General features: G+C 50.2%; 5 protein-coding genes across 5 annotated transcripts; 2 read left to right on the top strand and 3 right to left on the bottom strand.

Moving 5' to 3' along the window:
- Window positions 1-536: 536 nt before the first annotated feature.
- Window positions 537-1509, bottom strand: C8Q69DRAFT_510816 (mitochondrial K+-H+ exchange-related-domain-containing protein; the record flags this gene model as incomplete). Its single annotated transcript, XM_028633219.1, has 3 exons — window positions 537-898; window positions 949-1004; window positions 1073-1509. The coding sequence occupies 3 exons, from the start codon at window positions 1507-1509 to the stop codon at window positions 537-539; spliced, it is 855 nt and encodes a 284-aa protein (XP_028481310.1).
- Window positions 1510-1781: 272 nt separating this feature from the next.
- On the top strand, window positions 1782-3549 carry C8Q69DRAFT_124527 (hypothetical protein). The gene is made up of 3 exons (XM_028625248.1): window positions 1782-2345; window positions 2406-3255; window positions 3322-3549. The coding sequence occupies exons 1-3, from the start codon at window positions 2054-2056 to the stop codon at window positions 3344-3346; spliced, it is 1167 nt and encodes a 388-aa protein (XP_028481309.1). The 5' UTR covers window positions 1782-2053; the 3' UTR covers window positions 3347-3549.
- A 202-nt stretch (window positions 3550-3751) lies between these two features.
- C8Q69DRAFT_488985 (cupin domain-containing protein) lies at window positions 3752-4276 on the bottom strand (the record flags this gene model as incomplete). The annotated part of the gene is made up of 1 exon (XM_028632083.1): window positions 3752-4276. The coding sequence occupies one exon, from the start codon at window positions 4274-4276 to the stop codon at window positions 3752-3754; it is 525 nt and encodes a 174-aa protein (XP_028481308.1).
- Window positions 4277-5521: 1245 nt separating this feature from the next.
- Window positions 5522-8144, top strand: C8Q69DRAFT_409260 (Cullin-1; the record flags this gene model as incomplete). The annotated part of the gene is made up of 6 exons (XM_028628244.1): window positions 5522-5571; window positions 5670-5739; window positions 5796-5812; window positions 5877-5947; window positions 6001-7898; window positions 7956-8144. The coding sequence occupies 6 exons, from the start codon at window positions 5522-5524 to the stop codon at window positions 8142-8144; spliced, it is 2295 nt and encodes a 764-aa protein (XP_028481307.1).
- Window positions 8145-8971: 827 nt separating this feature from the next.
- C8Q69DRAFT_482014 (transport protein Avl9-domain-containing protein) lies at window positions 8972-12696 on the bottom strand. Its single transcript, XM_028631634.1, has 10 exons — window positions 12403-12696; window positions 12145-12249; window positions 11801-12043; window positions 11703-11730; window positions 11581-11647; window positions 11441-11520; window positions 11216-11387; window positions 11125-11165; window positions 10938-11075; window positions 8972-10884 (listed from the first exon to the last, which is right to left on the bottom strand). Exons 1-10 carry the CDS (start codon window positions 12462-12464, stop codon window positions 9403-9405), a joined length of 2418 nt encoding a protein of 805 aa, XP_028481306.1. The 5' UTR covers window positions 12465-12696; the 3' UTR covers window positions 8972-9402.
- Between the last annotated feature and the right edge of the window lie 290 nt (window positions 12697-12986).

The following is a 12986-nucleotide window of genomic DNA, read 5'->3' as shown; positions in this document are numbered from 1 at the left end:
CACATGCATCCCATACATAGTGTAACCTGCCAACGTCCTGAAAAAGAGAACCAGCTTGTGTATTGTCTGTCCGTGGTAGCGATGGCGGGGGAATTAAGCCCTTGCCATTTCTTTCAGTCATTCTGAATAGGCTAAAAGAGAACTATATCAAGATCTAGGACTGGAGACTTCCAGCTGAGTAGAGGTCTCTGCAAGTGCATTCTCGTGAATACTGTTATAATATCAATTAATCATCAGAGTATCCAATAGGATTTCATTATTTAGTTCTCATCTGACAAAGAGTATCGTTTTCAACAGGCATACTTAAGCCCACATGGAAAAGCAAACCTATCGTACATCAAGAGAAGTTCTATGTTGCTCTATAATTTACACAACCCTCATGGACATATGACACATACACCAGAAACTTCCTAAGAACGGAAAATTGTAAAAAATGAACTCATGGTCTTCAAATGGACACTTTGTTGAGAATTGCACGTCCAGTCAACATATCATTGCACGCATTCACAGGTCTGGTAATCATTCAGATACTGCCGTTATTTCGTTTCTTTGTTCTTGTTCTTCGAAGATTCCAATTTCTTGCCGTCCTCGACTAGCGCGTGTTCCTGTTTCAACTTTTTACTGATCTGCGTCACTGCACGCTCGACTTCCACGACGAGTTCTGGGGCATTCAGTATTTTTGCCAGTTCCTTGCCGTCGCAGAGATTGAGCAAGATCTTCTCGTCCTTTTCCTCGATCTCTTCGACGGATGCTGTCGAGGATGTTGTCTTCTCCAGATCCGCTTTCGCACCAAAGGTGGCAACAGCTCCTTCGTAGACGCGCTCGATTTCCGGCGAAGGTATTGGATTTAGTAGATTGTTTTCCACTAAGAACTGTAGATGCTTCGATCCGCTCAACGCTGGGATGACAGTCAGTGTGGTACAAACCAGGTAACAGAGCACGACTGACCTCGCCAGTGCGACCAGCCGCGGTACGCCAGGTAGAAAAAGGGTATATTGGGTACTCTGTAGCAGGTTGGGGTTAGGTCGAGGCTTCAGCCATAGTAAATAGCGAGCAACAGATTCAGTCTTACACTGGGATCAACGCAATTGGCGCTGTGAAGGGCGCGATTATCAAACTCCACCACATCCTCTTCCGATGGAGATCCTGTCTCTCCGTGGCCAGCTTTCTCACAGCTGCTATGACCTTATCGGGCTTGATCGCATTTCCTGGAAACAACAGATCGATCTTTTTACCCTGAGTCGTCTCTTCGATGCGTCGCCGCTCGTTCAAAGGAGGGATGCTCTTCAGGCCCCATTCTTCATAGGGGATCCGCTGCTGAACAGTATTGCCCCAGGTGACCAGCGATTTCTTCCACCCTTTTTCGGCTTCCTCCCACTTCGACCATGTCTCAGCAACCTTCAGCGTCACTCTGTCTGTGTAGGAAAGCTTGTTGGCGACTTGCTTTGTGAGGGGCTGGCCGTATATGAGCGCTCGTCTCGTCGAGACTGGCAAGAGGAAGAGGCGCATGGCAACGATATACGACGTGATAGGGCCGGTTCAGGGGGGTCAGGTGGTGAGTTAACGACTACTGCAGCGTCGCGAGAAAAGAAGAAAGCAGAAAAGAGCGGCCGAGACAGCGTGCGTCTCCTCAGGTCATCGCTTCGTATCCAGTCTGGGAGACTCACTCGGTCTTTTTCTTCTTCTCCTGATGTTGAAAGGCCCAAGCTCGCAGCTGTTTGGTGTTCAGACGTCATCCGCAGCCGAGGACAAAAAGACGACCGGAAACGCAAACACCAACCTCCCGTTTCCAGGCAATCAAGCTTCAGGTCTATCTGGGGACCTTTCCGCCCCTCCCGTTCCACTCGTTTTCTTTTCTTTTCTGACTTCCTCAGTCTACTTTGCAGGCTTCGTCCTGCTTCCATTCTTTTTTAATGGGTTTTGCTCCTCCAAAGGCCTAGAATCTCGACTCTTACCAGGCGATCATCGGGTCATGTCGATCAGAGCCCTCGAGCATACCCGCCGTGACGAGACTTCGCCGCAAGCCCTTTCACCGGGCCATTGAGCAAAGGCAATGGCCGAAAATGCATCTGCATTATCCCCGATCACAGACACCTCAGACGTACCGGCAGCTAGCAGGTCGCAGATCACGCTGCTGGAACCCCCAAGTATAGATAGAACACAGAACCGGCTGGGCACACCCAATGGGTCGGGAAGTGAACCGCATTCCGTTGGACGCCCTCGCACTGCTACTCTGGAGTCTTCCGCTGGTCCTTCACTGTCTGCTGTACGTTCCGGTGACGACGTTCGTTCACAAGGCAATGACCGGGAGCGACCTACGACTCCCGACGTACGGACTCTGCCTGGTGAGTATTATTCTCTATACCCGGGGGATGCTTGCCAGTGGTCAGGCTAACATCGTCCAGCATGGATACAGTCAGTTGATCTTCGCGAGGATGATACCGATGCGACAACTCGTCTCCTCCCACCAGGTGAGGCCGTAGTGGCTCAGCACAACTTCTCCCCGCACTCGAAACAGGGAGTGGACATCAATGGCTCCAGAGAGAATGGCCTCAATGGCGACGCGAACCAAGGCGAACGTCAGTCGCGTTGGTGGACCTTTGCCAGACCTATTGCGTATCCCCTCGAGCGCTCACTTGAGGATCAAGTCGTGACACCAGAATGGCTGAATCAGAACCTGGGTGACTATTCCCAGCCGTGGCTGGCAGGGACTCAACACGACGAGGATCTTGAGAAAGCACTGCCTCCGAAGAAAAAGCGCCAGATATGGTACAAGCGGCTTCAGACTACTCTCATCAGGAGTCCAATTGTGCCCCTGGTCTTTCGACTCACTGTCTGGGTGTTTTCTTTGACTGCTCTCGCGCTGGGTGGCACTATCCAGCATCTTGCAGAAACGTATAGACATCCCCAAGGGCCCTCTGGCATTATGGCCATTGTCGTCGATGCGGTGGCTCTCGTCTACATTGTTTATGTTACGTGGGACGAATATACCGGGAAACCATTGGGTCTCCGGAAAGCTCGATCGAAAATGAGGCTTATCTTCCTGGATCTTTTCTTTATTGTTTTCGATTCTGCCAACCTCAGCCTGGCTTTCGAAGCCCTGTCCGATGTGACCGGTTCCTGTACGGAGGCGCAGGTCAACGATATTTGGGACGGGCGGAATGACAAGATCTGCGATCGCCAAAAGGCTCTCGCCTCGGTCTTGCTGATCGCCTTAATTGCGTGGTTAATGACATTTGCGGTTAGTGTGTTAAGGTATGTACTTTGGCTTTCCTTTCCCATGACCCTGGTGAAGATGTTCTGACAGAGTTCCGACATTAGGGTTGTCGAACGGGTTGCTCAGTGATCATATATGGCCAGGCCATGTCCATCTCCTGCCATTCCGGCCATCTTCTACATCTTGCTCCTTCTTAGGTATATATTATGTTGCATTCAACGTACTGCGGCGAGGATGCTGTTTGGCGCCTCCCCGTCGGAGGCTCTTCGCGTCTTCTTAATCTTTCTTTTTTTTTTCGACCACTAGTGATCTCTTTTGTCATTTGGCGGCGTTTCGCGGCATGGATAGGTAGGCCTAGGGGAAGGCCAAAAGGGCAGGTACTTTTGTTGCAATCAAGAATTGTGGTCGGCGAGTATACTAGATATTTCATTATTGATATTAGTTACTATTATTCATTCGAAATCGTACCGAGTCAATGCCACTCTGGGCGGACTGTCTGCCCATTGCGAGCAATTTGATGCCATTCATCTCCTCCTAAACCTCCAAGGCTGGCCCCTCATCGCCGTAGAGCGGATCCTTCTCGAACCAACCCGACTTCTCAATACTCTTAACCTTATCCTCCCCCTCTTGCCCATAACACATATCCCACTGCTTCCCTGGAGGATATGACCCGACCATCTTGAAGCCGCCATCCAGATCCTCCAACAAACGATGGCCTACCCCCGCAGGCACGATCATCAAATCGCCCTTCTGTACCGTTGGCTCGAACCGCTCTGGATAACCCTCACCTCCGAAACACAGCCGTGCTCGCCCGGACACGACCCCCAGGACCTCATGGGTGGTGGAATGGAAATGCGTCGTGGGATACATGCTGTATTGCCACTGCGGGACGACTGCACCGATCTTCTGTAAACGGGACGAAAGTTCAGATGCAGAGGCTTGGAAGGCGTTGTGGTAGATCAGGAGTGGTTTGGATTGGATCGAGGTGTTGGGGATGCCTTTCCAGGCGGGGATGAGACGTTGGGTGATGCGGATTTCGGATGCTGGATTTATGGTCATGATTTTTTTTGTGTATGTCTCTCTCTTTATCACTCTGTTTGATGATGCCCTTTGTATAATACTTGCGTCGCTATAGTAGTAGTAGTGTATGAAGAACTGGTAACTAACATATGCAGAGAAATTGAAGAAAAGCCCAATAGCAAGCAATGACGTCATGTTTCAAGATGTACTCTGTGTCCTCCAGTGTATTAGTTCATTAGTTAAGAAGAGAATATTCTTCTTCTTTAAGGATTTTTTGTTGCTAGGAGTATGTATGAAAGGGTATGCTATCTGAGTGAACTGGTGTTGACTAACATCCAGTTGAACCTGTGTCTTTCAACGTAGATAGATACATAGACGAACGCCATCACAATTCCAATAATAATTATTGCCTCCCCAGCTCACAGACGCGGGGATGGCATGTGGCCAGGGACTGGGCTGTCAGCGCTTATCTAGCGACGAGAACTAGTTGAAGGAACTACTGTTCTACATATAGGCATAACTACTAGTGAGTGCTTTGGGGTAGAAATCTTCCCCGGATGTTTAACTAAGAATAACTAAGAATAACTGAAGAGCAGCTGTCGCGGGCATGAAGTGATCCCCCAGCCTCAGATCGCGTCGATCGCTGGCGGCAACCCGAAAAAGACCGCCACGCCACACCCTCTCCACTGCTCACTAATTATTACCCCCGAACACAGCTCAGCACCATCTCTATCTCTTCCTGCATCTGCATCCCAACCCCGACTCCCCCCCATACCCCATTTCGGCTCTCTTGGGCTCTCATTTTCTAATTTTATTTATTTTCTTTCTCTTGCTTCTAGAGCCCCCACTGACGGCCTTGGGGTATCGTTGGGACACCTGGTGGATTCAGGCCTCAAGTCGGACGGTAAGTCGTGCTCCTTCGCCTCCCCTACGCATCTCAACTCCTCCTAGCTATGCTTGATCTTCCGGGGTGCGGCATCGTGTAATTACCTAGGTATATCGCGGACCATGACCGCCCGTTGCTGCACCCAGACATCGAGCACAACTCTATCGGCGGGTTACCTTGGTACCGACTGCGTTTCTGCCCTTCTGTCTCACCTTGCTGTTGCCTGTTCTCGACAAGGACAATCCCTGCCGATATGACCGCTCTGTTTGTCAAAAAGCACCGCTGAAGCATGTCGCTTACCGCTTTTTGTCTGTTTGTCCATGAAGAAACTAACCAGCTCACGCTCGACAGCCTCCTTCATTGCCCGCTTGTCACACCGTGGTCGAGGAAAAGCGATCATGCCGCCGGTGATGCCCCCGACCCCTCACAAGGATGACCTCGAGGAAACGTAAGTCTCACGCGGAGCAGAACCTGCTCGCATGCCGTATGGAGGAAAGAAGGAAGAAGGCAGTATGGATGCTGACTGGAGCTTTTTCTCGCGCCCAGGTGGACATTCTTGGAGAGAGGGATCGACAGCGTCATGCTGAAACTGGAGGATGGCATCGATATGAAGACGGTATGTGGTCTCCCACTCAGGGTTTGGTTGGCATACTGACATGGCCTTCATAACAGTATATGGCTCTTTACACGTTCGTGAACCGCGCTTGTTGGAAATTTGGAGATGGAAGAGCGCCAGGCTGACCGAGGATACAGTGCCGTCCACAATTTCTGCACATCACAAAAGGCTGTAGGCAGCAGCCAAGGTCTGCAGGCACATAGAGGGGGTGTGTGAATTCGCTATCTCGATCGATCGTGCAATTTACTGACAGTCCCCCAGCGCATCTGCTCGGTGAAGAATTGTATAACCTTCTAGGCCAGTATCTGACGCGCCATCTCGATACCGTGTTCAAGGCCTCCGAGACGCATGCGGAAGAGGCTCTTCTGGGCTTCTACATTCGGGAATGGGCCCGATATACGACGGCAGCCAAGTACATCAACCACATTTTCAAGTATCTCAACCGGCACTGGGTAAAACGGGAGATCGATGAGGGAAAGAAGAACATCTACGATGTCTACACGTTACACCTGGTCAAGTGGAAGGAGGACTTCTTCAAGAAGGTGCAGGAGAAGGTGATGGAGGCTGTTTTGAATCTGATCGAGAGGCAGCGTAATGGCGAAACGATTGAGCAATCTCAGATCAAGAACATTGTCGATTCCTTTGTATCGCTGGGTCTGGACGAAAACGATAGTTCCAAGTCGACGCTGGAAGTCTACAGGTACTACTTCGAGAGACCCTTCATCGCGGCCACCCGGGTGTACTACGAGAACGAGTCGCGGCGTTTTGTGGCGGAGAACAGCGTGGTGGAATACATGAAGAAGGCAGAAGCTCGCCTGGAGGAAGAGAAGGCCCGTGTCGGACTATACTTGCACCCAGATATTACCAAGCGCCTGACGGATACCTGCTTGGATGTTTTGGTGACGGCTCACTCGGGGTTGCTGCGGGATGAGTTCCAGGTTCTGCTGGATAATGAACGACAGGATGATCTCGCTCGGATGTACAGGCTGCTGTCGCGGATAAAGGATGGTCTGGACCCTCTGCGGACCAAGTTTGAAACGCATGTCCGCAAGGCCGGTTTGGCGGCTGTGGAGAAGGTTGCATCGGAGGGAGAGAACTTCGAGCCCAAGATGTATGTGGATGCGCTCCTGCAGGTCCACACCCGTTACTCCAACCTGGTCGCTGCGGCCTTCGCAGGCGAGTCCGAGTTCGTACGATCCCTGGACAATGCCTGCCGCGAGTTCGTCAACCGCAACAAGATCTGCAAGTCGAGCTCGACAAAGTCCCCCGAGCTACTGGCTCGTTACACAGACTCGCTTCTCAAGAAGGGTAGCAAGGCTGTCGAGGAGTCGGAACTGGAAGAAATGCTGGTCCAGATTATGACTGTCTTCAAGTACATCGAGGACAAGGATGTCTTTCAGAAATTCTACTCGAAGATGCTGGCCAAGCGTCTGGTTCACGTGAGCTCTGTGTCAGACGATGCGGAGACGAGCATGATCAGCAAACTGAAGGAAGCATGCGGTTTCGAATACACGAACAAGCTGCAGCGTATGTTCCAGGATATTCAGATCTCCAAGGATCTGAACGCCAGCTACAGGGACTGGCAGGATAAGGTCCTGGATGAAGAGGACCGGAAGAAGTCAATCGATCCCCATTTCCAGATTCTTGGTACTGGTTTCTGGCCTCTGAATCCCCCTTCTACCGACTTTATGGCACCACCCGAAATTGTCAAGACGGCAGAACGGTTCCAGAGCTTCTATTTCGATAAGCACAGCGGTCGTAAGCTGACCTGGCTGTGGCAGCTGTGCAAGGGTGAGATTAAGGCAAACTATATCAAGAACACCAAGGTGCCATACACCTTCCAGGTTTCCACCTTCCAGATGGGTATCCTTCTTCTCTACAACGAGCACGACACCCTGGAGTTCTCGGAGATCCAGAAGGCGACTGCCCTGTCTAATGAGATTCTGGAACCTAACCTGAGCATTCTGCTCAAGGCCAAGGTGCTCCTACCATCTCCTGAAGGCGCAAAGCCTGGGCCAGGCACCTCGTTCTCCCTGAACTACAACTTTAAGAACAAGAAGATCAAGGTCAATCTGAACATTCAGATCAAGTCCGAGCAGAAGCATGAGTCAGACGATACCCACAAGACGATAGAGGAGGACCGCAAGTTGTTGCTTCAGGTATGTAGCCACTTATATTACGACCGTTAATCCTTCCAAGTCGCTAACCAGTGGCAGTCCGCAATCGTGCGTATTATGAAGTCCCGAAAGAAGATGAAGCATGTCCAACTGGTCCAGGAGGTCATCCAGCAGGTCAAGGCCCGTTTCCCACCAAAGGTGCCCGATATCAAGAAGAACATCGAGGCACTCATGGAGAAAGACTACATTGAGCGATTGGATGGGGATGAGCTGGCCTACATTGCCTGATTCACTTTTACTCTTTTCTGCTGGTTTTTCTCTTAGCGTTGGTGATAGTCCCATACGCCTGTTGTAGGCCACATCGGCAGGGCGGATGAAACGGATCTCCTTTTGTTTGCTAATGTCGCTTATTCCCTTGCTGGTTTTGCTCTGTTTCTCCTTTTCTTTTCCAAGCGCTGAAATGACATTCCCGGCGAATTAGCCCAGATGGCTTCCTTTTTTTCTCTCTCCAAGGTTTCTCTTTAACTCATTGGACAAGACATGCTAAAGCAAAGCAAGGCAAGGCAAGAACGGATCGGTTCGTGTCGGTTGTTGGGGTCGGTTTGCCTATCCAAACCGAAGCCCAATCAATCCATCATACATATTTACTATAGTACTACTTATCACGTAACATTAGGTTGTGGGTTTTTAAAAAAGAAGAAAAAGAAATATGCCATCTCAGATTCATATTTTTGTTATGGGATCACGAAAGGGAGATTTTATATCTAAACCCTTTTTCTTTTCTTTTCTTCTCGTTCCCCAGTATCGAGCATAAAAGTATGCACAGTACCACGGCAACAAGGTAGTCTAAACTATCCATTGATTCCATTCAAACTATCTAGGCCCCGTATTCTGATCTTGACCCTGGCCCTCCTTGCCTATAATATAATATTAACGTATATACTAGTCATCCACGCGCGCACCAATCCTGCAAAGCAGCCGTAACAGCATCCCATTAGAACATAGTCCAGCTTATCTATCTGTATCGTATCGTGTCGTATCGTTGGTGAATCCTACTGGCTAGGGGGAGGTCGATCGCATTACAGTAACAGAAGCTAGCTTTCTTCGATCAGAATGTTGATGAGTGTATGGTATAGTAATGATATGATATATAAACTGAACAAGGTAGATGAGGTAGGTTATATAATATGTATGGATAGTTCCTGCTGGGACTAAATAGAGTCAAGTGCAGGGGACAAAGTATCTAATGTATGGTACAATGTACAAAAAAAGAAAGTCAGATCTAGATCAGCATCAACATCAACATTAACATTAACAAGAAGAATGAAAGGGGGGGGGGAGAAAATAGAAAAAAAAGGTTATGAATAAATTACTGTGAATTGTCAAGGGGGATATAATTATGAATAATATCTTGTATGAAAGCATACACACACGCCTCAGGAGGAGCGTAAAGAAAAAGTGAGAAAGAAGAGAAAATCGAAATAATGCATTACTATGAACCTCGTGGAAGGTTGTGTTTCCAAAATTGAGGCATTCTCCTTTCTGTTCATGATGTGGTTTCTGTTGAGGTTGAGGATTCGTTCTGCGTGGGTTGTGTTGTGGTTTGGAGCTCTGTTTCTGATGAGGCTGGAGCTGAAGTGGTAGATGGTGGTTCCGTGGGGGCCTTTGCGGACGATGGGGCTTCGTTAGGGATCGACTCCGAAGCCTTGTTCTCTGTGCTGGGGCTGGATGCGGTGAGTTTAGCTTCAGCTGCAGCGCGATCAGCTTCTTTTGCAGATGGCTCTTTTAACGACGATTCCTCCGATCCCGTGCTGTCTGGGAAAACAGGCATCGTCTGCGACAGAGGTGACTTTGGCAATGGAACGTCGTTGCTGCCAGGCTCAAGACTGCCATCATCCTTCATAGACGCAGAGTCCGAATCGTTGCTTTTCCGTCGGAGCATCTGGCTCCATCTCTTTCTCCTGCTCCCGCTCCTCGACAGACTCATACTGCCGCTTCGTGACAAAGCTATCGAGTCCTCACTGGTGCGAGGCACGGCCTCCTGTCTTCCACGCTCATCCTCGGGCTTCTCGACAACGCTGGCAAGGGTTGTGGTAGATGGGGACGCGATCGGAGGCGGAGATGTTGCAGATGCCCGCTTATCTTGCCATTCTTTGCGGCGCTCGCTGGCCCATGAACTCCAGGAACTGAAGTACGCTCCTGCTTTCTGGCTCACCACACCGACAGATGCCTGGGCCTGCGTGAGGTCAACCGACGGCGGCCTCCGGGAGAACCATGATGACGGTCTGGTCTCAGAGGCTGCTGATGAAGGTACTCGGGGTGAGGTGGGTGTTGGCGGTACGGAAGTGTCTATTGACAATCGATTTCCAGACTGGCCAGCCTTCTCCTCGTTCTTCTTCCGCTGAGCTTCCCGCATCGATTCGATGTCTGCCCAGAAGCTGTTGAACGCTGCAGAGACCTTCTTCGAGCCAGTAGCAAGGTGTTTGTTGAGTGCCTCCCGGCCTTCGCGGACCCGTTCATCCAGGTGCAATTCAGCGACCTGCTGGGACAGACGTCGCTGGATATCATCAATCGTTAGACCGCCCGCGCAAGGATGACGGGGCTCGACGATGGAGAACAGCAGCGCATCCGATGTCAGTCGCTTGAAGAGAGCATAGTTCGGTGTTGTCTGCCATTGTGCCAGAAAGTCGGCATTAAACTCGAGCGCCGGGTCGCCCTCGATATTCAACGCCTGCAGCTGCATACGGTTTCTGCGTCCCGAATCGTTGCCTGAGCCGGGTGTATACGAATTCAACTCTTCATGGTATTTCATACTCGAAAGCAGAGCCAGCAGATATTCTTCGAACTGCAAACGAATGAACTCTTCGGATCCCATGTAGCCGTGGGTCTTTGGTTGCTGTGGATGCGCCTCGTCCCAGGTCTCGTTGATGGTCTGCGTAAGGAAGTCGATCCATCGTCTGTCAGCCGCAGAAAGCGACAAGGCGTTGCGTAGTGATGGGGACGAGATGTTGATTGTGTCTTCGTCGAGCTGTCCACACGGTTAGAACGAGTGACAAGATCCCGCGGCGACTAATTGCTCACATTAATGATCACATCACTGTAGCGGTCCTTCTGCTGAAGAAGTAACGAATTGGTTGAGCCAACCACGTAAGATTTCGTTCCATGGTCTGCCAACAGATCCAGCTGCTGCAGCGGCGTATAGGGTCCGAACATGCTCCCCTGGCAGAATTAGCAACGAACAATTGATCGTGGGCAGAGGATGACCTACTTTGCCGAAGATCTGCAGAGGAAGGCCCATATAAGCAAGCACTGAAAGCTGTCAGCAGAGAAGCTTCGATTGTAGTGCAGGGCAACCGTACGTGAACTCCTCTCACTCGTCTTTAGGGAGGTTGGCTTCTCAACCGTCTGGGAGTATGTGTCGAAAGAGGGATCCGCGCAGTCTTGAAGATTATGAATAAGTCCGGGTATCAAAGAGATTAGTGAAAATTGTATCATGCAAAGTCGCTCGCATCGCGAGCCGAAGAAGAGCATCTGGGGGTGCACAGATCAGTACGGGTCATGCTGTTTCGTACAGACATTCAAACCTTTGGCTGTAATAATAGACATTTGAAGAGAACCAATGTTTGATGTCTGAACTCATGGATCATTTCTCGTAAGGAAAGGCCTTCTGGACGGGTCAGCTATCTTTTCGCGTCATTCTGATTCGGGGAGTAACCGGACTCACCCAGCTGCTGTTGGTCCTTCTGGGCTCCCTCGTTGTTCAGACTGATTATCAGACCCTCTCGGAATTTCTGAATCGCAAACCAGTCAGTCTCAATAAAGTGTGAACCCACTGTCGAGACCAACCTTCAAGATATCTGTGTCGGTAAAATCGCTATCGACGAGAGCACATCAGCGCTGTCGTTCCCACCAAGCACACAGGAACAAAATCCCAATTCACCTACCGCTGCGCAAACCAGGCGGAAGTGACGATGGACAATTTCTCCCTTAGCTGTCCAAAGTACTGCGGGCTATCCGTCACGACCACGACCGCCTTCTGGACCGTAGAGCGCGTCACATCCGGGGGTCGATTAATCAGCGAATTCGAATCGAGCTGTCTCGTGCACGATATTCCAAAAAGCGACGTCGCGGGCTCTGCATCGGTCGCATTGCGTCGGAGGGTGAAGTACGAGAAGTCCTCCGTGGATCTGAAACGCAACATCGGAGAAGAAGTCAGCGATTGACCTTTGTCGATCGTCTCTCCTCGAGGAAGAGGTTGGGATCGAACGCAATGAAAAGGGGATCATACGCATGCGCTCCATCGGACAGTGCCATGAACGGCAGCAAGGACCAGTCGTTCTCAACCGCGGGATTCGTCCCATCGTCGCCGAAACAGTGCTCGATCTCAGGACCTCTATATACGAGCAGCGCCCGGTTGATCAGCCATTGTCCTGTTTCACGGAATAGATAACCTCATTGACCACAAAGTCTCCGTCTCCATGATGAGATACAGTCGACATCACATCTCCCTCTCTCTCCTGAAAATGCTGGTTCCGCCCGCACTCACCTGGCATGGTGGAAATCTATAACCAAAACGATAGGATTCTGGTGGGCGCGGCCGGTTGCCATGGTCGAGGCCCTTCACCCAAGAATGTATGTAGAACAATCAAAGAAAGACTGACATCCAGCTTTATTCCCTTGTCTTTGGAGGGGACCTGGAACCCTGTTTTCTGCAAATCCAGTCCACCTTGACAATGACCTCCTTTTTTTTGGTCCTTTTCCCTTAGTTGTTGGACAAAGCATCAATGCGGGCTACACTCAGTCGTGACCGGCTGGCAGTTCGGAAAATGGGAGCTTACCATTGGTGGTACCTTCTAGGCGGTGAGGTGTCTTTAGGGAGGGATCCGATAGCGCTGATTGGGCAGAGAAGAACAAGACAATTGGCTATTCTAGGTATCTTAGGTATCTATCTATCTCATAATCAATCAAGAGTAGGTAGATTGTTGGAAGAGTCTATCTAGTCAAATTTCAATTTGGCAATGAGAGCTAATATAAAAACAAACTTGTTCTCAGGCCAAAGTGGTAAAGATAACCCAAAGTACGGCGTTACCATTTCAAATTATCATGTAGTCCGGGCGCTCCCCTCGCCAT

Source organism: Paecilomyces variotii (genome assembly GCF_004022145.1).
Source record: "Paecilomyces variotii strain CBS 101075 chromosome Unknown C8Q69scaffold_18, whole genome shotgun sequence".
Classification (NCBI taxonomy): domain Eukaryota; kingdom Fungi; phylum Ascomycota; class Eurotiomycetes; order Eurotiales; family Thermoascaceae; genus Paecilomyces; species Paecilomyces variotii.
Note: the sequence above shows the minus strand (reverse complement) of the source record. Positions and strands in the feature narration are given on the sequence as shown.

Coding starts and splice junctions, on each gene's coding strand:
- C8Q69DRAFT_124527 (XM_028625248.1), top strand. CDS start 2,054: ATGGCCGAAAATGCATCTGCATTATCCCCGATCACAGACACCTCAGAC. Junction 2,346..2,405: donor CGACGTACGGACTCTGCCTG/GTGAGTATTATT, acceptor AACATCGTCCAG/CATGGATACAGTCAGTTGAT. Junction 3,256..3,321: donor TTTGCGGTTAGTGTGTTAAG/GTATGTACTTTG, acceptor TTCCGACATTAG/GGTTGTCGAACGGGTTGCTC.
- C8Q69DRAFT_482014 (XM_028631634.1), bottom strand. CDS start 12,464: ATGGCAACCGGCCGCGCCCACCAGAATCCTATCGTTTTGGTTATAGAT. Junction 11,731..11,800: donor TCCGCCTGGTTTGCGCAGCG/GTAGGTGAATTG, acceptor TCTCGTCGATAG/CGATTTTACCGACACAGATA. Junction 11,388..11,440: donor GTCTATTATTACAGCCAAAG/GTTTGAATGTCT, acceptor GTGCACCCCCAG/ATGCTCTTCTTCGGCTCGCG.